At 44.1% G+C, this 24,349-nt stretch overlaps 3 protein-coding genes and 1 long non-coding RNA gene across 7 annotated transcripts in view; 2 read left to right on the plus strand and 2 right to left on the minus strand.

Moving 5' to 3' along the window:
- The first annotated feature begins 624 nt into the window (after positions 1–624).
- Positions 625–2,156, plus strand: Nelf-e (negative elongation factor E). Of its 2 annotated transcripts, none has more exons than XM_076793376.1 (3): positions 625–1,098; positions 1,239–1,732; positions 1,814–2,156. In XM_076793376.1, the coding sequence occupies exons 1-3, from the start codon at positions 1,009–1,011 to the stop codon at positions 2,052–2,054; spliced, it is 825 nt and encodes a 274-aa protein (XP_076649491.1). In that variant the 5' UTR covers positions 625–1,008; the 3' UTR covers positions 2,055–2,156. The 2 variants fall into 2 exon arrangements, with proteins under 2 accessions (XP_076649491.1, XP_076649490.1); XM_076793375.1 differs by having other exon boundaries at positions 627–1,098; positions 1,811–2,156.
- Positions 2,157–2,411: 255 nt separating this feature from the next.
- LOC143357124 (uncharacterized) lies at positions 2,412–15,782 on the minus strand. 2 transcript variants are annotated; one of them, XM_076793371.1, is made up of 3 exons: positions 15,000–15,782; positions 11,868–12,213; positions 2,412–7,257 (listed from the first exon to the last, which is right to left on the minus strand). In XM_076793371.1, the coding sequence occupies exons 1-3, from the start codon at positions 15,173–15,175 to the stop codon at positions 2,983–2,985; spliced, it is 4,797 nt and encodes a 1,598-aa protein (XP_076649486.1). In that variant the 5' UTR covers positions 15,176–15,782; the 3' UTR covers positions 2,412–2,982. The 2 variants fall into 2 exon arrangements, with proteins under 2 accessions (XP_076649486.1, XP_076649487.1); XM_076793372.1 differs by lacking the exon at positions 15,000–15,782 and adding an exon at positions 13,927–14,334.
- Positions 7,272–10,398, plus strand: LOC143357127 (uncharacterized). Of its 2 annotated transcripts, none has more exons than XR_013082772.1 (3): positions 7,272–7,534; positions 8,084–8,705; positions 8,745–10,398. It is a non-coding gene; the product is annotated as an uncharacterized LOC143357127 (long non-coding RNA). The 2 variants fall into 2 exon arrangements; XR_013082773.1 differs by having other exon boundaries at positions 7,272–7,438.
- A 1,400-nt stretch (positions 15,783–17,182) lies between the features above and the next one.
- Positions 17,183–24,349, minus strand: part of LOC143357125 (protein SCAI) — a 37,935-nt gene continuing 30,768 nt past the window's right edge. Inside the window, exon 5 of the transcript XR_013082771.1 lies at positions 17,183–20,959. The gene's annotated coding sequence lies outside the window, so the exon portion shown is untranslated. The remainder of the gene's footprint in view (positions 20,960–24,349) is intronic.

Genomic DNA, 24,349 nt, shown 5'->3' on the forward strand with positions numbered 1-24,349 from the left:
CTAATTGAAATTTGCTTCTGAACTTTTCAAAAGTTCCTTTTCTTAAAATTCATATTTTTTGCTTAAAATTGGTATTCCTCTGTTCGGGGGTCCCCCGGTGGCTCACTCACGGGTGGGGCCCGTGGGTGAGTACGGGTATTTGCGAACTCGGGACACCCCGAAGCGCCTTTAGGTCGTTGCGTTCCCATTTTAGTTAGTAGTTTGAAGTTCTGACTTCTTCTACTCTTGTTGAAATCTTGTTGGTTAGGCCTCACTCGTGTGCGGGGTTATTAGCTTGGCTCTCGTGAGCTGGTGTTAGGTTTTGCTTAAAGTTGTCATTCCTCCGTTCGGAGGTCCCTCCATTTATTATAGGTGTAGGGTCTAAGCTTCTCGTGGATCTAGTTGCAACATTTATCGTTCGTCAGCGTAGAGGCCGTAAGAAATCTAGTTGTTGTTAACGATGTCGGTATTTCAGATCGTGAGAGACGCAACAGCATAAGGTGACTGGCGCACTCCTACATCTTCTCTGTGATGTTAGTTCCATAATATTGGTTCCGATCGATACGGTAGAATGTGACACAGAAATGGTAAGAGGGCTCTGGAGCCCCATGAGACCGAAAAATACATTGGGTGGTTGATCTACTCCTATACCTTGTCTGTGTCAAAACTATCCCGGCCAAAACATCCTATTGTGAGCAATTTCGTCAAAGAGTCGGTAACCTCTTTGCTTTTGTTTTCTCTATGACAATGCACATATTGTGTTTACAAAGGTACACGTCATAAGGTTTGTCTATTATTATTAAAATCAAAACTAAAAAGAACGATTTATAACTCGAGTCTTCGTATTTTGAATGTTGTGAATGATTTCAATTAGTATTCGATAATGAGAAATGCAGCACGGTGTTTATATATACGTTACAAAAATGTCGATGTGTGTTGAAGTGTTAAGGTGTACATAAACAAAGTTTAAAATTCTTCTGAAAAACATTTGTGCTGAAAATAAGAAATTCGTATACTTGCCTTCGTTACATGCAAAACATGGTGTACTTACACTTTCCGTCAAATTTAACGGAGGAAGAGTTGATGTTGCAGGCGAAATACAACAAACTTAAAAGAAAGGTATGCAACAGGTTATATTTACAAAATGGATTTACTGATAATGTTGTATGAGCGATCGAAATTATAGGTTGTTTTTCTATATACATTGTTACCTTTTTTATCGTAACTTTCATCAGCCCTTTTGTCTTTTATTTCTCAAGAAAAAGGCACTGCAAGATCTGAAAGCACCCAAACAAGAAGTAGAACGGGTGCCTCAAGCACCAAAACGTCCAACAGAAGCAAGAGATGCCAGAGAAGTTGCTAAAAAGCTGATAAAGTCGGGAGTAATCACAGCTCCAAAGACTCCTAAACGACCCGAACAATCGTTCAAAAGGCCACGCGGGTTAGTGAGAAAATTAAATAGCACAGAGAAAACGGTTAGCTCTTATCAGCCGTTTTCTGCAACGCAAATGGAAGAGGAAGAAACAGAAACTGCACGACCAAGGGTTAAAGATTTATACGACAGTTTTGTAAGTGCACAAGACACAGAAGATCGTACTAGTGGTGATGTGCAGTCACCGTTGAAACAAGAGACAAAACCACGTGTTGGAAACACAATATTTGTCTGTGGTTATAAAATATCTGAGGATTTCTTGAAGAAACACTTTCAAACATTTGGAAATATAATTAATATTTCAATGGAAGCAGAGAAAAAGTATGTATAGTTAGGATTTAGATCATTTACTGGATAAGATGATACAGAGTTGTAACAATATGTGACTTTACTTTTTAGTAGAGGATTTGTGACGTTTGAAAAATCTGATGCAGCTGAAAGGGCGATAAGTGAAATGGATGGTAGTATGGTATCCTCTATTCAATTGAAAGTGTCTTTAGCAAGGAGACAACCTATAATAGAACCTATCAATGATGTTACATCCAGCTCGATGTGGTCACCTATTGCAGCAAATTACTCTCAGAAGAGTGCACACAAAGATAGGAGAGACTTAAAAGTATACGAAGAAGACCTCTTTGTGTGAATAAAATATTTTTTCAATTCTGTAGGTTTCGTTGAAGGATGTTGTTCTCATCCTGTTACAATATTTGTCTTCCTTTTAAAATAAACTGTACATAGTCTCTAATGTTTATAATAATTCCAAAAATATCTTTTTCTATTCCTATTGTTTAATTTTTTCGATACTGTGTTGGTATCGTACATTAGCATCTAGTCAATCGACACAGAGTATTATACTGCTTGTATTCTCTGGTTAACTTTTTTTTTTACTCGTTCTAACATACGTGTTGGATAGTCTAATATTTAGCTTGTGTACACCAAAAACAGTATGTTGTAGGAATTGTGTTGAAAAAAAAAAGAAGAAAAATGGTCGACACGTCTGTGATTTAGACAATAGGTACTTGTAATTAACATATATTGTTTTTATACATATTTGGCTCTTAATCATTAAGTACAAGTGTTCTCGTAACAAATTATATTGGAAATCGTCATGTTCTCACTGGTACCAGTCACGCGTCATCATGTGTAGCATTATCAATTATTTTGTTTTGTCATTAGTCGTATGATATGATCTTCAACAATTGACTGTTCCCATTCAGCGAAGGACAAATCCGATCAGCGAATTTGCTCGTCAAGAATCTATCCAATTTCAAACGTTCTTTGTTACTATTTCATCGTGATCCTAGTTCTATTACACTTTCTCTTACAGGGTTGGATCGTGAATATATAAAATCGATTTACAAGAATAAGGAATTTCAATAAATATAGAACATAGAGCTATTCACGGGGACTTCGTATCCATAATATTACTGTCGACGTCACCAAACCTGCACAACGATATCACGATGTACCTTTCACTCTATTGTCGTTCGTTTCGACAAGGAACACGCTTGTCTCGCATCAGTTTCTCGAGATCGCGTACCATATCCGCGGTCATTCCCGCATTACTCCTGCTATTTGGGCGGGTTGAAGTAATCCCAGTGATGATGGTGCGTCACCGATCTCGCGTTGGCGAAGAAGAATATCAACAGGCCCGCGACCAAAACCATCAGACCGCACAGCACCAACTCCACGTCGCGGATCTTCTCTCTGGCATCGTCGACGCCCACCACGGACGACAGATGATCCACGAATCGCCTGGTCGCCTTCAAAAAAGCCACCCGAAGGACTCTCACCAGTTGTCTGATACTGTCAGTAACATTAGGCTCGGTAGGTGCGCGTTGATTCGCCAGAGAGAGGAACTGAGCTGGGACTTCTGACGCTGGGAACGCGATCAAATGGGTGCCACCTATGGGGAACGATGGTGTAGGGGATATAGAGGATTCTCTGTGACTGTCCCTATCGGACAGCTCCCTGTACGAGGAGTAAGAGATGACAGCGCGTTGGGGCTGCATCTCGCGACTCATGACCCCATGGCTCGTCACAGAGTCAGGTGTGTCGGGCGTGACGGAAATCGCGGGTGGTAACGAGCGTACGGGGGACGCGGTTTGTCTGGTTCTTGGAATACCGATGGGGGATGGCGATCGCGACCTGGACTTGCGCGGTGTTGGCTGCGGGGGTTGGTCGGGAGAGCTGTCCCTATCCTGGGGATCCGCTAGCCTCGCGAATTCCGGCGGCGGTGTCGACTCGGTTGTTTCGTATTGGTCCAACCCCGTCGTCGACTCCATGGTCTTCTCTCCCGTGGTCTCTGTGGACGAGAGGGGGGACGGGCAGGGTGCTTCCACCATGGGTCGCTTGGCAGTGGCCGAGCTCAAAGAAAGGGGGGTTTCTGAATCAGAAATTCGTAACGGCTTATCTTCGGTGTTCTCTACGACTGTGGATGATTGTGTGCTAGGACTATGGATGGCTCCGTCGCTCGGTCCTACACGAGAGACTGTCAATGTGTGATGTGTTACCGGCAACTCCCTGACCTCTACTTGCGCGACCGTTAGTGTGTGTGTTATGGGTGACTTATTGTCCCTTGGTTCGACTACCTCTGTGCTAACAACCTTTTGATCCTCGATCGACACCGGTCGATCGGCGTCCTCGGGGCTCCGCTGACGGGTGCTCGAACGATCCTCCGGTTCCCGAGGAACACTCTGCCTCTCTGTAACGGGAATGTCTGCCTTGGCCTCTGCCACGGTCGTTCTCCTCCCTGCGGAGTCCTCTTGGGCCCGAGCAGCGGCTACGGTCTCCAAATGGCTTCTTATGGCGATCAGTTCCTTCACGATCGAGGGGGACAAGCTTTCCTCCAGTCCACCCCCGATGTTCTTCAACTCGGACGCGGTGATCACCAGCGCGTCAACCTCGGACGCGACGATCTTTCCCGCGTCTATCTGCGACACGCTTAGCCGGTCCACCCTCAAGTCTCCCACTTCAAGATTGCTGATCCTGACCGGCTCGTCGGACAGGAATGCGGAACGAATCGACCGTATCAATGCTTCTTCGTCTCGCGACACAGCCTCGCGGGTCCTTTCTAAATCTGGTGCGGACAGGTGTCTGTCCTCGAAGCTTTCCAGTTCTCTCGGAGGAGACGGAGCTTTCAGCGAAACGGTATCGTAGCCGGGACCTGGCTTGTCCTCTTTCCGCGAGCGTTGAGGCAACGGCAGCGGAGGAACAGGTGGCGCGGACATAGCCGACGGGGTTGGTATTCTCTCGGTGGACACCATGATCTGGGAACCGGAACTGGACGGCGCCACAACCAGTTTCGCCTGGGTGACCTCCTCCTCGATGATCATGTCGTCGGGCAACGGGTCCGTTTGCGTTGCCGTCGTGGTCTCCATGGAGAAGTCTTGAGTGAGAGGCGTGGACCTGTCGAGCGATTTCTCTTTCTTAACTCTGGGTGGCCTTGGCGGGGCGGGTAGCGGTCGTCCTTGCATTTTGCTGAGCACCTCCGTGCTGCGGAGGTCCTTGTGCTCCCCGCCATCGGAGTCTATCTCAATATACGGCGCGGACTCGGCTGGCTCTAGTCCCACGACGAAAGTCTCCGTCAGTATCTCGGTGTCCTTGGTTCTCCCCGGACCCAGTGTACTATAAGCACGTTGGGGACGTTTCGGCGGGAGTGGTTTCGGTGCCGTAGCGAACTTGTCCTTTTTCCGTCTCGGTGGCGGAGGTCTGGGCGGTTTCTCTCGTTTCTCGATGATCGCATAACCGGACAAGTCTCGTCCGAAGTCCAGTTCATCCGGAGGGATGTCCTCTTCCACGTAGCCGGCTTCCGGTAGCGACTCAGCGCCATGCGAGGTCCTGTCGTCGTCCTGAGCCACGGACGTCCCTCTGGACCTGGATCTCCTTTTCGGTGGAACAGGCGCCGGCGGTATGTACTCCTCGTCCTGTCGCAGGCGCCTTTCAATGTTCTCTACGCTGGCTGCTAGAATGTCCTCGGCGGTGAACACCTCTTGCCCTGCCAACATTCGTTCGGATGACGCGGGCGGCAACGATTTCTCGCGGGCTCCATCGGCTCCAGCCCACTCTCTGTGGCCGTTACAAATAGGCGACGGTTCACCGTTCCTTCGTTCATCGGTAGCAAACGGATCCTTCCGCAAGCGTTTTCGGCGAGTAGGAACCACGGGCGGAGGAGGGGTTGGCGAAGGTGGTCGGGGCGGTTCCATCGGTCCCTGAGACTGACTGCGCTGGGAGGACTTCGACTTCCTGCGTATCGGCTTCACCACCACGATATCATCCAGCGGCTCAGGCGGGCCGATCTCTTGAACACCCTCCGCCTGGTACACCACGCGGTGTCTGGAGTCGCTTCTGGTGCGTTCGCGGAACTGATCGTCCGCAGATTCGCTTCTACGGACTCTATTCGGGTCCCTTTGCGGCCTGACCGGCGGTTTCTCTTCGAACGACTCCTCTTCCCTCCGCTTCAGCAACGCTCGTTTCCGGTTGGAACGTTCCGGAGGAATGGGTACCATCTCTTCGTCCGCCAGCGCGTTCCCGGTGCTCGCTCCCAGGGCTTCCCTGATCTCGTGCGTCAGATATTTGCCAAGGTTTACATCCTCCGGTCTGATCTCAACCCCTCTGGCAAAGTATATATCGAAGTCGACCTCGTCTACGATACCACGACGCCGCCGATCGCAGGAGCTGCCACTGGAGTTCTGTTGCTCTCTGTCCGAGTGAGCAGACGAGGGCTCGTGCTCTTCATCTTCTTCCATCTCGTCGTCGTACTCTTCCTCTTCCGACGGCGTCTTGTGCACCCCGTACCTCCTCGGATCGACCATCGCGAATCCCTCGTAACGTTCTTCCTGTCTGGCTCGCAGTACCTCTTCCAAGGACCGCGATCGTGGAATGGGTCTGAAGTCTGGAACCACCTCTTCCTCCGGTACCCAGCCCTCCTCAACCTCCTCTATGTCCTCCTTCGTGACCCTGTACCTCGTCTCCGCCTCCATCCGTTCCCTCTCGTACGACTCCTCCTCGGTTCTAGGTGTCTCCGATCGGGGAGCATCCTGACGGTCCGATCTCTCGGTGGACTCTTCGTAGTCCATGTATCTGATCTGCTCCAATCTTCGTTTCTCTTCCCAGGGTAACACGGATAGAGCCTCTTCCGTCATACTGATGGACAACCTGGGTTCCTCGATCGAAGGGTGTCGCCAGGGTCGCGATCTGTGCACCGCCGCTTCCGCATCGGGCCTGTCTTCGTCGATGTAAGGTGTCGTTTCCTCGAACCTTTGGACCCAACTCGTCCTTCTCTTCTGCGATCTTGGGAACGTCGCGTTCTCCGCCGACTGTGCCCGCGAGTCCTTCGGCGTGGACGTCGCGTACTCGGCCTTGGTCTTCGATTTTTTATCAAAGATCCGGGGATACGTGGCAAAGTCGAAGATGTTCCTGCGGGAACCGACAGACTCTGTCGACGGCTGCTCATCGGACGGCGTCTTCTTTGCGCGAGTCAGAGCGTTCGGCAGCCGGATGTTCGGCTTCTTCAGGTTGAACTTCGGTCGTTCCGGCAGGTGGAACTTGGACCGATCTGGCAACGAGAATCTCGGTCGATTTGGTAGGCTGAAACGGGGACGCTCCGAGAACGACGATCTGATGCGTTCCATTCGGCTGGGTCTCTTCTCGGATCTGGACCTGTCCGATCTCCCGCTCCCAGCTGACTTCACTTTCTCGGGCTTCGGTTTGTCCGCGAACGCGAACGACGGTCGCTGAATGTTCTTCAGACGGGTACGCAACTTTCCGGCCTGCGTCTTCAGCTTCTGGGGCAAGCCGCGGGAACCGCGACGCAGCGGCAGCTCCTCCAATGCCAGCGAGTCTACCTGAAATTAAAAAATTGGCATGGTTCGGTTGACTATACGCCGATGACATACGCGGACATCGTCGGTTAATTATACGAGGACGGCACGCGGCTTGTAATGTAACCGAGATGCTCTGTGATGGAATGAACGGTCACGGGATGTTTTGTTGTACCCTGTTGCGTACTCTTACCTGCTGCTACAGGTATTGTTACGTACTGTCTGCGCAACTAAGAACGTGTAACGGGCTGACTATTAACCCTTACGATTAGATTGCGGGTTTCATACATTTGTGAAAATAGTGAGCACATAGTTTGAATTTAGAACAGTAGAAACAACAATGAAATTGAAGATTACTGTCCTATTATTTTCCAGGTATCGTTAACTTGTCTACTCAAAAGGGTTCTATGTAGATCCCAAAACTGTAGAATTTAGAGAGATTTAAAAAAACTTGACATTCGTGTTATACATAATTTGGGACACATTCTTTTTTTTTAATTGAATGTTTCCATCTTCTTCAATGCTTTCTTTTAAAGAACTATTGACCCGATCGACTTGTACTTTTAACACAATAGTGTTTGAGTCCCCACACAGCACCTGCTACTATGGTGGTAACAAGAACAAAACGAATTTGACGAACAATTACATTTTTTTCGAACAGTTAAACTAACTTGTAATGTCAACAGACAGATTTTCCAAATGCTTGAAGGTGTAAATGATAGTTTACTTCCCTGATTTTAAGTAAACAGGGAAGACACAAAAACGCCAAACACAACACAAACGCCATCACGGTTCTCACAGTGGACAACAGCTACTAGTATGGCATTTATAAAACATTTTTGTATTGCAGTATGTACGCAATAACTCTGGCGTAAATCAAGATCTGACCTACTCTGTATACGTTTGTGACATGAAGTGCTCGCGGATGGGATGAGACACTAATGACTCGAGGCTGACAAACGGAATGCTTTATTGCTTGCGATGCATCTGTGTGCATCGTCATCCAAAAATAAAGGCACGTATTGTCGAAAATCGATTGTTTCATGGTAGCCAAGTACGCATTCCTGTGTATTGTTTAGGTCTCGGCTGACAACGATACCCTGTGCACTGCGTGTAAAAATAAATGGAACATAATGGGTACGTTTACACGATCTCGACCACTTTGAGGTTGAGTATGCGGGGTGCGTAATGTGAATGGGATAAAGAGAATATATCTCGTATTTATAGATACGTGAGAAAACTGTTTAGAACACATTAGAATGTTTTATTTGTGATCTACAAGAGTGCAATCCTAAAAAGGGGACCCAAAGAAATTCTTTTTAGATCACTAATTTGTGATCATATTTGAGTAGTGCGACTGAAATGAGAGCAAATGTACATGAAAAATTAAACCAAGTAGGTAGAATGAAATTTTTGTGAGACTGCATTTCCAAGATGTTGAGAATTTGAAAAAGGTATGCATATAGCTGGTTGTAAGTAAGGAATTATAAAATGCACAACGAATCAATAAGAAAAGCAACAAGAAATATCTCCTTAGTAAATCAAAATTGTTATCAGCTGTTCCATTAGGGTGTTCTGAATATTTTATATATTTTCTTTACATAATTTCACATGGAAGCTACTGAAGGAAGTGGAGATATTACAATTGCATGCATGTGAGACAATAATTCCCGATGTTATAAATGAAATTCCTAGTAGTAAAGGTGCACGTAATCGTGCACGTGTCTGACCATGGCTTACTCTTTCTACTGTTATAAAATACCAACATATGGGTATTAGACAGGCTTTTTAATTTCATGATATTGAAAAGGAAATTTCGCTCTCCTTTTTATATTCATATTATGCTTTCACAGAAAGAAAGGACTATGCTACAGGAAAACAGTTTCCACCATCCGAACTGACAGAGGGGCAAAGGTGTTCGAATGAACCCATTTAGATCAAGATCGTGACACTTCGTGGATCTTCCTGGCAGCAAAATTACTCAACACGAAATATCACCTGTACAATAAAACATTCTATATTTTCTTCTCGAAGCAGCATCAGATACCGAGTTTAAAACCGCGATAAAATTAAGCGGTAAAAATCGAGTTTCGAGGTTCAGCGGGTTAGCAATCCGCCCAGTAGTCAGAAAGACGTGATTAGGAGCATGATCTAGATTTCGCAGAAGCTTCGGTGTCTGTATCGCGAGGAGCGTGGAGTTTAATGGGCCAGAGAGAGAGAGAGAGAGAGAGAGAGAGAGAGAGAGAGAAGAGAGAAAGAGAGAGACACTTCTGCGGCCGGTCGTGCGGCCACTAAAAGTGTCGTGGCCAGAAATAGCCGCGGATTGCTCTCCATCGATTATGCCAGTATTATTTTTTCCGCGAGAGGTATAACACCGAACCCGTAGGGGGCTTTTAACAGGTTTTACGTAACGCGATCGATCGGTCGGACGATTTAACCGGATCCACGGCGATCAATCACGGTCGATCGGCCAGTTTCGACGGGATATTTTCGGGGGTGTTGTGCAATCGATGGGAAAAGCCCGGGAGCATTCTGGAACGTTGCGACGAGGATTGCACAATCCCTCCGGACAGTGACACGTTGGCTCCAATGCTTTTTATACGCGTGTTTCGCTAAATATAGGCCTGGTGGGCAACAAACGGAAAACGTCTCGCGCGACGTACAGCCTCTTCTGGTACCCCCGGTCGTTTTGTACAATATTGTCATCCGACCGATAGCTAGACACCTTGATGGAATGTCGCACGGCGTCTCAGGAACGTCCACCTTGCAACTCTTTCGTCCGAGGTCCGATATACTCGGGGATTGCAACAGGAAGAGCGAAAAACACGATCGAAGAGTTTGCTGCGACGCGCACCGGCTAGGCGGCGCAATAAAATAACGGTGATCTCTGCGGTGACCAGTTTATTTTGCGAATGTGGTCCAAATTATGCTCTCATACTCGGGCTCTCATACATTGTCTATCCACGATCTGACGTACCCTCGACGAGTGACACGCCATGCGTGAAAATAACCGTCGGAGATCTTGTTTCATTCCGTTATACGCCCCCATCGCGGATTTTTGAATGATGAATGCAGCACGTTGGATTAGGGTGTGCGTAACTAGAGAAGACATTTTAGTCTGTCTTGTAATTTGGAACTGAAAGCATGGAGTAAAGTTATTTAACGTTTTATCCCATTCATGTGGTTCGCATCATGGTTTTGGAAACACGTTAGAGCAGATTTGATCAACAATGATTTAGAGATTTTTAAGAATTCATTGTTTCAAGGGAAAAAGCATGTGTGCTTTTTAATAATATTGGAATATTATTGTTTGAAATTCTACTATTTGAAATACGAATTAATGCAAATATTACACGTTATGGCAGGTTTTACCAACAATGATTTAGAGATTTTTAAGAATTCATTGTTTCAAGGGAAAAAGCATGTGTGCTTTTTAATAATATTGGAATATTATTGTTTGAAATACTACTACTTGAAATACGAATTAATGCAAATATTACACGTTAGTGCAGGTTTTACCAACAATGATTTAGAGATTTTTAAGAATTCATTGTTTCAAGGGAAAAAGCATGTGTGCTTTTTAATAATATTGGAATATTATTGTTTGAAATACTACTACTTGAAATACGAATTAATGCAAATAGTACACTACTTGAAATACTTTTATTTTATATTTCAATGAAATACCATGTTTGCTTTTGAATTGTAATATTAAATGGAACAATGAAATCTACAATGAAATCCACGGAGTTGAGACTTGATCGAGTGCACGTGCACCGAACAGATATCAAACTTGATTTCCTCAAAAGTAAATGAACAAACATTATGCTTTCTTCTTGACTTAATTTTTCACGCAGATAAACCCCTGACTTGTATTTCCATTTACCAGGTAACCTGTATATTTGAAGTACTATTTCTTTATGTAAATACTATTTCAGAGAAGCAATATCTTTTCTAAAATATTGAATTTCGCTGTGAATATTTTAGATAATGTGCACGAAGGTTCTAGCTCGATATCACATTAAGATATTACCGATCGAATGATCGGAGCCCTTAAAGAATAATGAAACTAAAAATCATATTTCACACTTTCTACTGTAGCGTGCATAAGTGTTTCTTCTCGAGATAGATTGTACTGTGCTAGTTTTCATAAGACAAATGAAATGTGCTACTTTTCGCAACGCAGGTCGTAACAATATTAGTTTGAGTGCCAAACGGCGCTTCTCCTAAAGGTGCCAGCCAATCAAACAATCAAGCCGATTCGATACGTTCCTCTATTCTTATCACTTCAAAAAGTTGCACTGCACTAAAACATGTGCAACCTTATGTGCATTTTTTATGTGCGAAAGGAAAACATCGTCGTCCTTGAAAGAAAACTGTACAGAGCTGACTCGCGTTCTAACAATTAAAACCCCCAAATACAGTGAGTTCTCGATACAAGTCCCTACAAGCCTAACGCTTAAAGGTCCCTGAACTGCCCACACCTCCGCGGAGTATACCCCGTGAGGGGCCTCGCCAGAACTTATGTCGAGAATTCAGTTCTCAAAACTAATAAAATAATTTTGTCCAGTTAGTCGTTGAGAGTGATCAAAGTACTGTGGGAGGCTCAAATGGATACGCATTGTTGTTCTCACCTGACTAGTGTTGACCTCGCCGTCGGTCCTAGACTCGCCACCAGGTGTGGCAGGGCTCAGGAATCGTTCTTCCAGCCGATCCTGGAGCTGCTGCGGCGTTTCCGTTTCCTCGGAGGTGTCGCCGGTCTCGACCAGCTCCCGGCCCTCCATCGCGGTGTCCTCGATCTTGCCATCCAAAGGCAGCCGGACATCGCCGGCCTGTGTCAGCTCCGGCGGCAATCTACCCCGGTCGTCGATGCTGTCGTCGCTGTCAGCGACGGGCACCACATCCGTGTCGGTGATCCGGACGACCGGCGCCACCGACGGCTTCGGCGACGGCGCCGCGATCGGTTCGTACTCGTGCTCGCTGTTGTAAAAAGTCACCCTTTTCTTTCTCGCTCTAACGGCCATTTTTGTTATCTGTCGCTCATTCAACGTGCCATCGCAACCTCTGTTAGTTAGTTTAGTCAAAAGCTTCGAGAGAAACCGCCCCCGCCAGCGATCCTGTGCGTTCAGGGTACTGTGCTTCAGCTTTGTCAATAGATTATTGACCGTGGGGTAGTTGAGCAGTGTTGTTAACGGAGGGAACATTGTTAGACACGAACATCTTCTGGTGTGAGATTGCGGAAATGTTTTGTGACTTTTAGGAGTTTGTGAAGTTTAAGCAGCACCGATCGTCTTGTTGTTTAGGTTGTGATTAAGAGAGCTTTGCTTCACGATTGAGCAGAGTGTGTGATGATGTTCTTGCACCGTTTGATTAACTGTTATTGGGAGTTGTAGTCTCTTGTATTTACAACTTCCAACTTTATATCAAAATACTACGCTCGACTTGTGATTAAAAATGCTTGCCTGAAACTTTACGCGACTTAGTACTGTTGATTCTTTGGCTCAGTCTTAACAATTACAATTTTAATTCCTTAATGAAACCGTAAAAAATCGCTTGACAGACGTTTTCGCGCGGTTTCGCTTAACACAACTATAAGTTTCTTTATCAGTCTTATCATTCACAACCCAAGTAATCGTAAAAAAATTCTATGCCTTACGGATTAAGTGCTGGACGATTTCTTTATCCTTAATAGAATATAAAGAATAGTTGAATTGAATTAATAGGAACCCCTAAAAATGTTTCTAACTTTGATTGAATCAACTGATACAATTGACTTTATGATCGCCGATCACTAGCGATCTTTATAGAATCATTGATCAGTCAAGGTCAATGACAATTCCCAGTTAATTATGTTAATTTGATTACGAGATTGAAGTCTTTAACAATTCGAACAAATGTTATTGTCAGTTCAGGGATACACGTCCCGGCACATTTAGTGTCATGAACCATGACACATGGTTGGTCATTGCGTGATCGCATCACTGGAGTCGGACGTTTCAGTAGAGAAAGCAGGCATTAGTCGGACGGGGACTCCAGCGGTGTTCCAGCCATGATGTTAATGGGTTAGTCTTTTGCAGTCTGGACGTATTGTTATTTCGAAGACGGCATGGTGGGAGGGCAGTGTTCAAGGAAGACAGGACTTCAGCTTGCTTCCTTTGTGATCCACTGTTCACGGAAGTTTCTCCGGACCTAGTGGAGTACTGTTCCAACGATAAAAATTGATTAATTTCACACTAATCCCACACTAGCGGTTACACTAGCTACCAAACTAAAATCAAGCAACATACTAAAGCCAGTATAGGGTGATAAGTGGACTGAGGAATTTTATGCAAAATAAACACTTCCTGAGCAAAAATGTAAAAACGTAAAAATTTAGAATTTAGTCAGTGACTCAAAATTATTCGAATTTACAATTGAAACAGTGGTTTTTGTCCTGTATAACATGATCAAGCATCGCTCAAGACGACTGTATAGAGTGTATGTGTCTTCCGTGACAGTACGTGTCTTTCTAAACAATTTTTTGTAAATTTACCGTACATTGACAGTCACATAAAACACATATACGCACTCTTTTTAAACAGTTTCTCGAACGCGGTATACGGAAATCTAGTGTAAACACTTCTATCCATGTCTTCAACTGTGATAACACACTTTGGGTTAAACAACAGAGTTTGCTATAACTTGGAAACATACCACAGATTCATGTCAGTCGAAAACGAGTTTTAGTGCACTGTCTCGAACGGGAACGAGTATTTCGATATTGTTGAACGCGACACAGTCTAGAAATTAAATCCACCGTAACACACTGTGCTTCTAAGGTTAATAAACCGCGACAACGATCTGCGAACAGCCACCCTCGATCAATCTTAAGAATCCTCGAGTCTCGGCCCACTCAGCGTCGGTCATCGTCAATCTCGATCGTCGAGCGTCATCACGATGTTCGGCGTTATCCCGATCATCGACACCGGCGTTCCCATTATCGCGATACAATAACCAGATACCCACTCGATCGCGTCGCGTCTATCCCTTCGCATTTTCTGCCTCTTTCTCACCCCCCGTTCACTTTCTCATTTCCCACTTTCCTCGTTCTCCCTTCAACGTTCCCTCGTTCACTTTCTCCCTTCACCCTTTCGATCCCTCGGCCTCTCACTTTCTCCCTCCCGCCTTCTCCCTTCACCCTCTCGTTCCCTCAGCCTCTCGCTTTCTCTCTCACCCTGCCAGATACCCCATCGTCTCTCGTCACTCTTGTTTCTCCCCAAAGGAGGCAACGAGGGACGATACGTTCGCAAATACGAGCGCCACGGTCGATCATTCGCAGCCCCGCGCGTTCCCACGCGTCGGGATGCAAAATGCTCGCACGTTCGCACACATTCGCACGAATTCGCGCTCACATTCGCATCGTGTCGTTCGGGCATTCGGGTATCTGGACGCGGAACCGAGCGAGCTGACCGAGGATTCTATGTATAGCCAGCCGGGCGAACCTTAAATAGCAACGTCGGTTCGCGAACATAGTCGAGCCGCGTAACCTATAACTATCTCGGCGCGGATGTCGCATCTTCTGGCGTATTAGCGAAGCACGGGGGATTAACGTCGGGTGCAAACGGAGGCTGTAGCCACCGCCTAGCTATCTTAATTGGGACGTTCTGTACGAGAGGTACGGGAGAGCAAAGATCGAAGCACCGGGTGGTAGGACGGTGACAGGGGGTAGGAGCTAACGAAATCGAGCGAGCTTTCGAATGTCGCAGCGACGGTAGGATGCTACTGACCTGCAGCGGACCGCAGGTGGCTGCTGCATCGTCCTGGACGGCGGTCTACTGAAGAGAGCACGTCGTTCCGGCAGAAGCGAGTCGCTCTGGTAGTACTGACAGCCGCAACGGACCTCGCGGCCGAGGCTCGACGTCGACGAGGCTCGCGAGGCGCGTCCTCGTTGATCCGACTCCATCCCCACCCCCCTAGATTCCACTTGTCCACCTCCAGTCTCCTCTTCCTCTGCCTACCTGACGGGACAACGCGTCTCCGCGATCGCAGCTTCCACTCCGGCCGGACTATATTCACGATCGCGTCGTTTCCTCCTCCAGTGTCAACCGTCGCTTCTCCGTCGTCGTCGTCGTCGTCGTCGTCGTCGTTGTTGTCGTCGTTGCAGTTGCTTTTGTCGTCGTCGACGTCGTTGTAGTTGGACGAGCGTAGTTGATCCACGTTGCAACGCGAGGTCGCGACGACCCCGGAGAAAGGTAGAGAAAGAGAGAGAAAGAGAGTGAGCGAGTGAGAGGAGAGATTTCGTCCGAGAGAGCAACCCGCTGCACCGACTTCTGGCCGACTCTCTACCCTCTGGCCGTGCACAAGACCGAACCGGACCGGACATCGGGATTATTTATAGAAAGTTTTCGTGTCGGCCGCGTATCGAGACCGTGCCGGCCAGAATTCCGTCTCACCTGTATCCTCGCACCACCTGGCCGCATGCTCGGCGAAACCGCGCGACGCCGCACGCTATGCGCCCCAAACAGGGCGGGAATCTTCGATTTCCTTCTGCTCGATTTGCAAGACCGTTTCGGGACTAACGGAGATTCGCTGTTCCGTCGCTATTCGCCGAACCTGATTAGCCCAGACGCGCTTCGACGAGGTATTATTAGGCGTGACGAGACGTGCACACAGGTAATCTCTGTTTAAGGTGGTATTCTGGTGTTCCATCTTCAAAAATATCGATTTTTAAAATATGTGTGCGAAAGGATTTTTTCGAGTACGTAACATTAACATAGTTATAAAGAATGTAATTCGCGTTGCGAGATATTGATTGACGAATTCTTCAACGCGTTTTTCTCGGAAACACTTTTCTCGAAATGCTTGCCGCGATATCTCAAGTTCTAGTTGACCGATTGACTTGAAATTTTTAGAGAATCTTCAGCGTATACTCCGCTACCGCATGTAATTCTTAAGATCCGTCAATATTTTCTTACCCTTTTATAATGCCGAAGATCGGAAAATATTTAAAAAATCGGTGAAGTAGCTTCAAAATGCCGCCATTTTGTAAATATTCAAGATTTTTAATTCCTTTGGATTCGGCCCATTACTACATCCATACTGATTAACAAACAACTTCATGTTTTTAGTTTACGATCAGTGGAAAGACTGAAGTCCTGATACATGTTTTTCGAAACATAGTGTATAATAAAATATATAACTCACCTAATTTTGATAATTTTTATTTTTAAAAAATCACACATGTACTTCAAACACCAATAAATATCTGTGCAAAATCCCAGTGCAAATGATTCAATAGTTTTTCTGAAAAAAATTCCTACAAATCGTGCAAAAACGGCTTCGAGAACCAGAATACCCCTTTAACACCGTGATTCTGTAACTGGGTGTCGCATTAACACTAAACGTGTTTATGCGAGAGGAAAGAAAGCTCGTTTTTGCCCTCGCGTCGTTCTTGCTTTTCCCCCAATCCGATAGTTTGGTAATACAGCGGCGTAGTATTATTAGTTTGCGGTATCCAACCCCATTTTTCGGACTAGTTTCCAGTTTCACGTAATAAGTAGACTGCGGATCTTCACGCAAAATAAAACTGTTTTGTATCATTTACAAGGCGTTAGGACCAACTAGAAATTTGTATCTTTCTGTAATAATTTTAATAAGTCGATGATAATGTACCGACACTCTTAAATCCCATTTATCTTTCTATTGTTTCGCGTTTCACCCACGTACTTCTGTTATAAATGCGTAAAATCCGCAGTCTGGTAATAAGGATTCGCATAACATGAAAGTTCAACAGTATTTTATTTCGACGACATATATCTATGTCGATTAGAATAAAAAAATTCAAATAAACTCGCGCGTGGATATGTACATTTGAAAAAAAGTTATTTGACTGTACAATAAAAAATCGCAAGTTCATTTGAGAAAAAGTGGTTACCTGCTTCTAATTTCTTATTTACCTGTCTCGCCGTTTTACCGGCTAATTTATTTTCTCACGGATTTATCTTGCGTAAATGTTTAAACTTGAATTCAATTATTATGTTATTCCGGAAAAGTCCGTTAACGTAGTTGTTATATATGTGAATATATAAGATTTTTAATAAAGTATTCAACAAAGTAAAGATTTCGACAATATTCAATTTCAAGTCTGCTAGAGAACTAAAAAAATTCTTGTTTTTCCTCGTTCTTCACTGTAAATATTGTACTGCTTACGAGACAATAATTATTTTACTTGCAGAATTGGTCGTGGATTATTTAAGTTGAAGTGCACTGCCCTGGGAATCAAATCAAACATTTTATGAACTTAATCTGCAAATCTGTTTTTTTTTTGTTATTGATTTGTTCATGATATTTAATACTTCAATGATCGGGAGATATACTCTGAAGTATCCTATTGTGCAAATGCAGAGTCGCCTAGTTCGCAACAACACAGTTGAATTGAAGAATAGGTATTTCTCTATTTATATTTTTTACACTGTGTTCAAAAAATATTGAAGTCGAGGAATACAGGAAAAGGGGATTAATAACTATAATAATAATAATTAGACCGGCGGATCTTTATGCATTTATGCAAAACACACGAAATCATTAATGATATTTCTATCTCGGACGAAGTAAATTGTTCAACGAGCAATTGCTTAAAGATCCGCGGTACAATAATAATTAATAACTATTCAAATATGCAAACTTAACTGCCACCGACACAATCATTTCGATACAAGCAAATAACAGAATTTTTAAATAAATTAGGACTGCCTTCTGATTGCGTTTACCCGGTTTTATACTTCCCTTGTTAATTAACTTAGTTAGTTGTAAGTTAAATTGAGAAACATTTGAACGGTTCGCAACGCACTAATCGCTTTTATGGCTTTCTTTGTTGAGTGGTTAATACCTTATTTGTCACCTATGGTGTACAAAAAGTCATAAATAAATTTCCTACTGTACGCCACAGCCATTGTACTATTATATTTTTATTTCTTTATTGCGATGGTAGTCTATAGCTTCTAGAAATTTTCATCTGCAGGGTGTTTTTGATCTGACGGTGGAAAAACAGTAAAAAGAGTGAAGTAGTTTCGTTTCCGAGAAAATGAAGTTTGAAGACTCGGCAAGCGCGCGTGCTATTAAATAAGAATCGGCTGACGCGTCTGATCATTACCTGCTGATTCTACTTCTAGCAAGTACCACTGCACCTGAGGAACATTCCAAGCCGATTTTCTCGAAAACAAAGCCTCGTTTGAAAGAACTCTATTCTACATTATCCACTTACTCTATCCCCCTTCCTGTCTACCATCAGATCGAAAACACCCTGCACACCTAATCTAACAATAAGAAATATTTAACCCTTAAGTGGTACAGTGTTCATTCGGATTACGAAATATCACACTAGAATTTTCCTAAAATTCTGTATAAATTTTCTCAGATACCTTTAAGTATATAATTTAAGACTAAACAATCCAAACGCTGTAAAGCAGTTAAAGAAACTGGATATTTGCAATTATCGTACAATACAATAGCGAAAGTTAGTTGGAAAGTTAGTTAGAAATTTTGTTGGCCTAATAAGAGACCCGGGAATACCAGTTAAGGGTTAAAGCCGTCCAGGTATCGTGCAAAAACGTGGTTTTAACGCTCTCAGTCTTAGATTATCAATTTCACAGATGGCAGCCCTAAAAACAGGAAAATGCGAACAGAAAAATGACGAACGATCGTCAACGTGGTATAGCGATCGATTTCTCTGCAACGATCGGACTATTTCACTTAAAATCACCGGACGTTGAAATCCGGGGACCGTCGGCGTCTTCTTCCGGGAACCGGAAACGGTCCTCCGTGACGGTTCTCCAAGATGGCGTCTCGTATGAACATAACGCCTTGCTCGTTGCTAGATCGGTTACGTAACAGCGGGGAGAACGTAGCTCGGGATCGACGCGATCGAGCGGAACCGAACGAACACTTCGACCGACCACGGCCCCGGTGTGACGGATTCGTCGATTATGTCACTCTTTTGGCACTCGACCATGCAACGAACACGCCGCGGCGCGACGCAACGGGCAACAAAAACGCTATCATCCGTCGATGGCCGAAATATAGCAGAGAATGACCGGGTTTCCGAACGCGTCACGGCCAACGTCCCTACGCGCAATCATGTTCGTAGAACATCTTCCGCAGCTAGCAGACTAAACCGTCTCGATCGCGGTCGCTGGAGATGTTCGTCGAGCTTTTTAAATTACGTTTAGACTGTGGATTTTTCTGCGTTCATATCAAATATAGTCAGTCGCAACAGTCTACCTGGCAAGCTCCGTATATGGGAAAAATGTGCTATCGTTCTGAAACGTTTTATGAACATTAATTCACTTATTAATTAGAGTCAAATAGATATTGAAACTGATGGAGTGAACGGTGTAGATTATTCGATTTATTTAGTGGAAAATACGAAGAAATATAACGTACAAGATCCACCGCAGAAGGATACATTAAAGTGCATCAAATTCGTTGGGACTAGACTGCGGATTTTGTCCATTCATTATAAAAATGAATGCGAGACAAACACCAAACTATGACGGACATTGTTATTGCATTGTTTTCGACATATTCAATTTGTCAAAAGAGGGAAGACATTTTCATTTCACTTCTGCTCTCTGTAATTGTTTTGGGAATTTGTGCATTTCCTATAAAGATCCACAGTCTCGTTGCGATTGTTCGAACAACAAATTTGATTCGCTTTGATGTATCAGTGGTTACTGCAGAGTCTCGTAGACTGTGTCTTCGGATTATCTTGTCACGAACTTAGAAGACAGTCGAACTTCCGAATTTTCTCGCTTAACAGCTAATAAATGAACGAATGTCCATAAGATCTTCAAAATTCATTACTCTTGCTGTACTATCGTTACTCTTCTACATTGTATTTTTTCTTTTTTTGTACTGATGGAGGCATTCGCTTAAAGGTGAATTTTGTTTCCCTTTTCGTATGGAACGGTGGCTTTCTCGTGTTATCACAATTCCAGAGAACGTCGAATCTTTAGGAAAAAACGTATTGAACTTTATTGGCTAAAGACCTAACGGATAATCAATAACGAGATTCATTAATAACTGTCCAACGTTTATAGAATCAACTCTGTGTTAGAATTTTAGTTGCTAAAGGAATCATGAATTTCTCATTCCGTCGTCTATCCTGCTTTCGATTGTTTAAACCGTAATCTCCTGCTTGATCGCGTGTCCCCGTAAGGTGTCCACAGTTTATCCGTTTGCTGCACATGAAATGTCTCGTACGAAATCGATCTTCCTTATCGATTCCTTATCGTTAAAATTCTGTGAACGTCAACAACCGGAAGTTTCGTCTAGAGTCCCGATTGTAACCGATTTTTCCAATCATTTTATACGGAACTATCTACTTTTTATTGAACTGTCGAAATTAAAAACAGTGAAAATTGTCTAGGTGGTCGGAGGTGTCAGCATTCGATCGACGCTTCGACTCTGATCGAGCAACGATCTCGGGGATCTAAGCGGCCGACAGAGAGACGATCTAGCCTCCGGAACAACGGATGGCGGAACTAGCAACTTTCTAAAACGCAGATCGACATTTCATATGCGACAACCCAATGCGACAAAACGATCGAAACGCCTCCCTAACGTTCCCATCAGCAAGACAGCACGCAGCATCCCCCTAAGTCGACCACGGTGAATGTTACCTTGACGTAGTTGCGTAATCGGAGCAGGATGAAGTGTGATTAACGATGATCCCATCCGGTGAACGAATCTGCAAAGAACAGAGTGAGACGAGCGCCGGATATCGCATGATTCGGTGAACGGGGGAAGAGAGAATGGATTCGAGCTTGCAGACCGAACCGCAGTAACAATAAAAAAAAAAAGAATTCCCAAAGAACTGTATCAAAGTGCCTCTGTTGTACCTTTCAAAGTTATTCCAAGTCAATAAAAAATTCCAAGTGAACGTCGTCGGGGTAGTGACCTTGAGCTATATTTCGATCCGACTATAGATCGCAGAGCTGCGAGGGAACGCGTCAGAGGAGGACAGAATATCACAAAGTGTCTCTTAACTGTATTCACCCAGTTTTCTAACTAAAATTGCTTTCGACGTCGGCGAAACGTGGCCCAGGAATCGACTCCAGAACCGGAAACGGCCGACGACCCCGCGAGCCGGATGGATCCGGCCGCGGTTAAGAATCGACGACCATAATCGCCGCATGGTCTCCGACACCGGCCGTTTCCTCGTTTATGGTCGGCGGACAAGATTTCGCAGCGAACTCGGGAAATCTGTTTCCGGTGACCTCGATAGGACTCCGGATGAACTATTCACAACGGCTCCTCCGACAATTCCGTTTCGAAACCCGTTCAGAAATGGTCACGCAAGACGTTCTCGTGCTCAGAGATGTAGATTCGCGTTTATACATTTTTTAGGTACAGTAGAACCTCGATCGTCCGTGCTAATCGGTGGCACACGAGCAGACTGTGGATCCACGTGCAAAATAAAAGTTGTCTGCATCGATTATAACAAAAGGGGGTTGCATTGAAAATTCATTTGTTCTCTTGGTAATTCCAATAGGCTCTAAATAGTATACCGGCAACATTAAATTCTTCTGTTGTGCTATTACTTATTTCTGTCATAAATCCAGAAAATCCGCGGTCTGCGCATGGGTGCTAACAGAATAGATGTTATAATAGAACAATTATTTAGTTCCTGAACTGAATCCTCACCGAGTTGCACATGTATTGTTTTAGATCAAACTATTTCTTTGCGGTGAGTATTCAGATAATTATGGAGTCGGACACCAGAGGAGATTCGAAGTTCTATTGTATTTATAACTAGACTGTGGATCTTACTGCGAAATAGTAATTTTTGGCGTCTGTGCTGACCGACAGGAGTCGCTCAAGAATATTTTTATTTCTTTCTTGAACTCCTTGACACACGAATTTAAATAATAAATGGTACCTTTGGTCGCATTTACAATAATAACAGGATTGATTTCATTACGATTTCGTTTGATTTTTATATGTTAAATTTTCGAATTTTCTTTGCAAGTTGTGTGCACATTGTCCACATAGTCGCTTTCTGATTTCGTTAGACTCTGAGTTCTATAAAAATGAATGCAAAGATAAATTCTGAAAAGAGAATTGTTCAAATTTTTTATTAGTTCATACAGTTCTGCCTGATTCAGTATGAAAAATTGCATTACGTAAAAAATGCATAAAGATCCACAGCAGATCGCATAATTTGAAAAAGGGTCGCGATGGGGTACTCTATGGGGGTTTCAATGAAGTTATGCAAGGTCCGGTAGGTTCTGAGCTTATCCATGGTTCCCGGGGGACTAATTGGAAGAGTTCGTTGCGTCTTGTCCACCGACCACAATTTCGCTGGACATTATAAACAGTAAATATAGAACGATCGTCTTGCGTACGCGTCGCGTAACCGCGATGCCGGGTGTTTAGGTCACGCACAGCGTATTATTATCGCGTTCGAAGATTGCGGGCTCTTACAAAACATAGAGAATGTACAGGACATGTGTTTATAATACACTGTGCCGCGTGTAGTATTTTAAGGGGTTATCACACTCTTGAAGCGACGAGAGAAAGTCGTTCGACGATTTTCCTTTTGCGGAAAGTTGCGGATCCAAACTTTTGTTTACAATATGTACATTCAACGTAATAATGTAAACACATATTGCTGAACGTTATGCCAGTTAGAAGATGAAAATCCTCGGAACAGAACATTCCCAATGAACAGGCTGATTAACAAACATATATTTGTAATCGCTTATACAAAATAAGAAATTCAAATATATTTTCTGAGTTGCATTTAACGATTGTATTCCATTGAAACACATCACGAATTTAATTTCTTTTAATTTTTAACAGTGAAACAAATTTTTCTCTAGAACTATAAATAACAGTTTTTACATAACCATGCGAAGTTCGCAGGTTCCACTGTCTTCCAAACTGTACTATTAGTCAGATGCAAAAATATGGTTTTGTCAAATTTTTACATAGCGATATTTTCTCTGTAACGTTGAATTTCTTTTGGACAATATTTCTGACGGTTCAATATCATGTTAAAGTAGTATAGATCAATTGATCTGATCCCTTGAAGATTAACCAGTACAGTGGCAATCCTAAAAAATGAGTATCCTCGTTTAAGGGAAAAATTCCATATTTTTCTCATGGACACGTGTGATAATCCCTTAAGAACGATGCTGCGCGAACGTTCGTCCGAGAATACTGTAAATCGATGACTCCACTCTCGAGTCGTTACCTTAGCATCCCTTTCCGTTTCTTTCCCTTCTTCCTTTCGTTCTTTCACTTTTATAAAGACTACGTTTTACATAATCGTATTGTATATACACACGAACACAATTGAACTCTTATTCGATCTTTGTTGTTGCTGTTTTCGTATTTTTTTTTTTTTGTAGTGTTATTCTCCTTTTCATCGTGCCTCTCCTCACCTCGCCGGATCGACATTCCGACGTAATGGCGGACGCGAGCGCGTTACGGGGTAGCTTCGTTCAATTCGGCGAATCGTCATCGTCATCGTGATCTCGGACTCAATGAGAGACGCGGCTGCCGGCTCGCGGAGCGTTCCATTTTTCTTCTTTGTTTATAAATAAACGAGCCACGGTTGGGCCTCTATGACGCTTCGGCGACCCGCTGGGGGGAATGGGCTTAGAAGCAAAATGGCGGCACGTTTGGGGAACGAAGGGAGCTTGGAAGATAATGAGGATGGCGTACAGGGCGATTCATCAATACTGAATCACCGATTGCAGAAATATTCGAGCCATGATCGGTCGTGATGTTATAGTGGAGCAAATAGTCGTTCTTGCACTACTGAACCGGGGTTCGACGTTTGCGATAGTATTTATGGTTTAGCGATTGTGTCCAGTGAAATCAAAATTTAATTTTTGCAAGGCGTCTTGTGCATCGGAAGAATTTTTATTTTTCTGTTCCCGTCCCTAGAAAATTAAATACAAATCGTTCGAACCCGCAACTCTGGTAAATGATTTGACTTCGTAACTTCAAGTTAAGATCGAAATATTTTTTTATCGTTTCCATCTTCCAGCAATGAACGGTTCAGTTGCGTAGAAACACTTTTCCCCCCAAAGCTGGGGAATCTTAGGTCGGCGAATAAATTCGCGACTCG

This window comes from Halictus rubicundus, chromosome 9 (assembly GCF_050948215.1).
Source record: "Halictus rubicundus isolate RS-2024b chromosome 9, iyHalRubi1_principal, whole genome shotgun sequence".
NCBI lineage: Eukaryota > Metazoa > Arthropoda > Insecta > Hymenoptera > Halictidae > Halictus > Halictus rubicundus.

Bases quoted from the DNA above. Each gene is read 5' to 3' on its own strand.
- Nelf-e (XM_076793375.1), top strand. From the start codon at position 1,009: ATGCAAAACATGGTGTACTTACACTTTCCGTCAAATTTAACGGAGGAA. The intron at 1,099-1,238 runs GTATGCAACAGG...TTATTTCTCAAG, and splicing joins ACAACAAACTTAAAAGAAAG to AAAAAGGCACTGCAAGATCT. The intron at 1,733-1,810 runs GTATGTATAGTT...TTTACTTTTTAG, and splicing joins TCAATGGAAGCAGAGAAAAA to TAGAGGATTTGTGACGTTTG.
- LOC143357124 (XM_076793371.1), bottom strand. From the start codon at position 15,175: ATGGAGTCGGATCAACGAGGACGCGCCTCGCGAGCCTCGTCGACGTCG. The intron at 12,214-14,999 runs GTCAGTAGCATC...TTTTTACAACAG, and splicing joins CCACCTGCGGTCCGCTGCAG to CGAGCACGAGTACGAACCGA. The intron at 7,258-11,867 runs GTGAGAACAACA...TTTTAATTTCAG, and splicing joins GCGAGGTCAACACTAGTCAG to GTAGACTCGCTGGCATTGGA.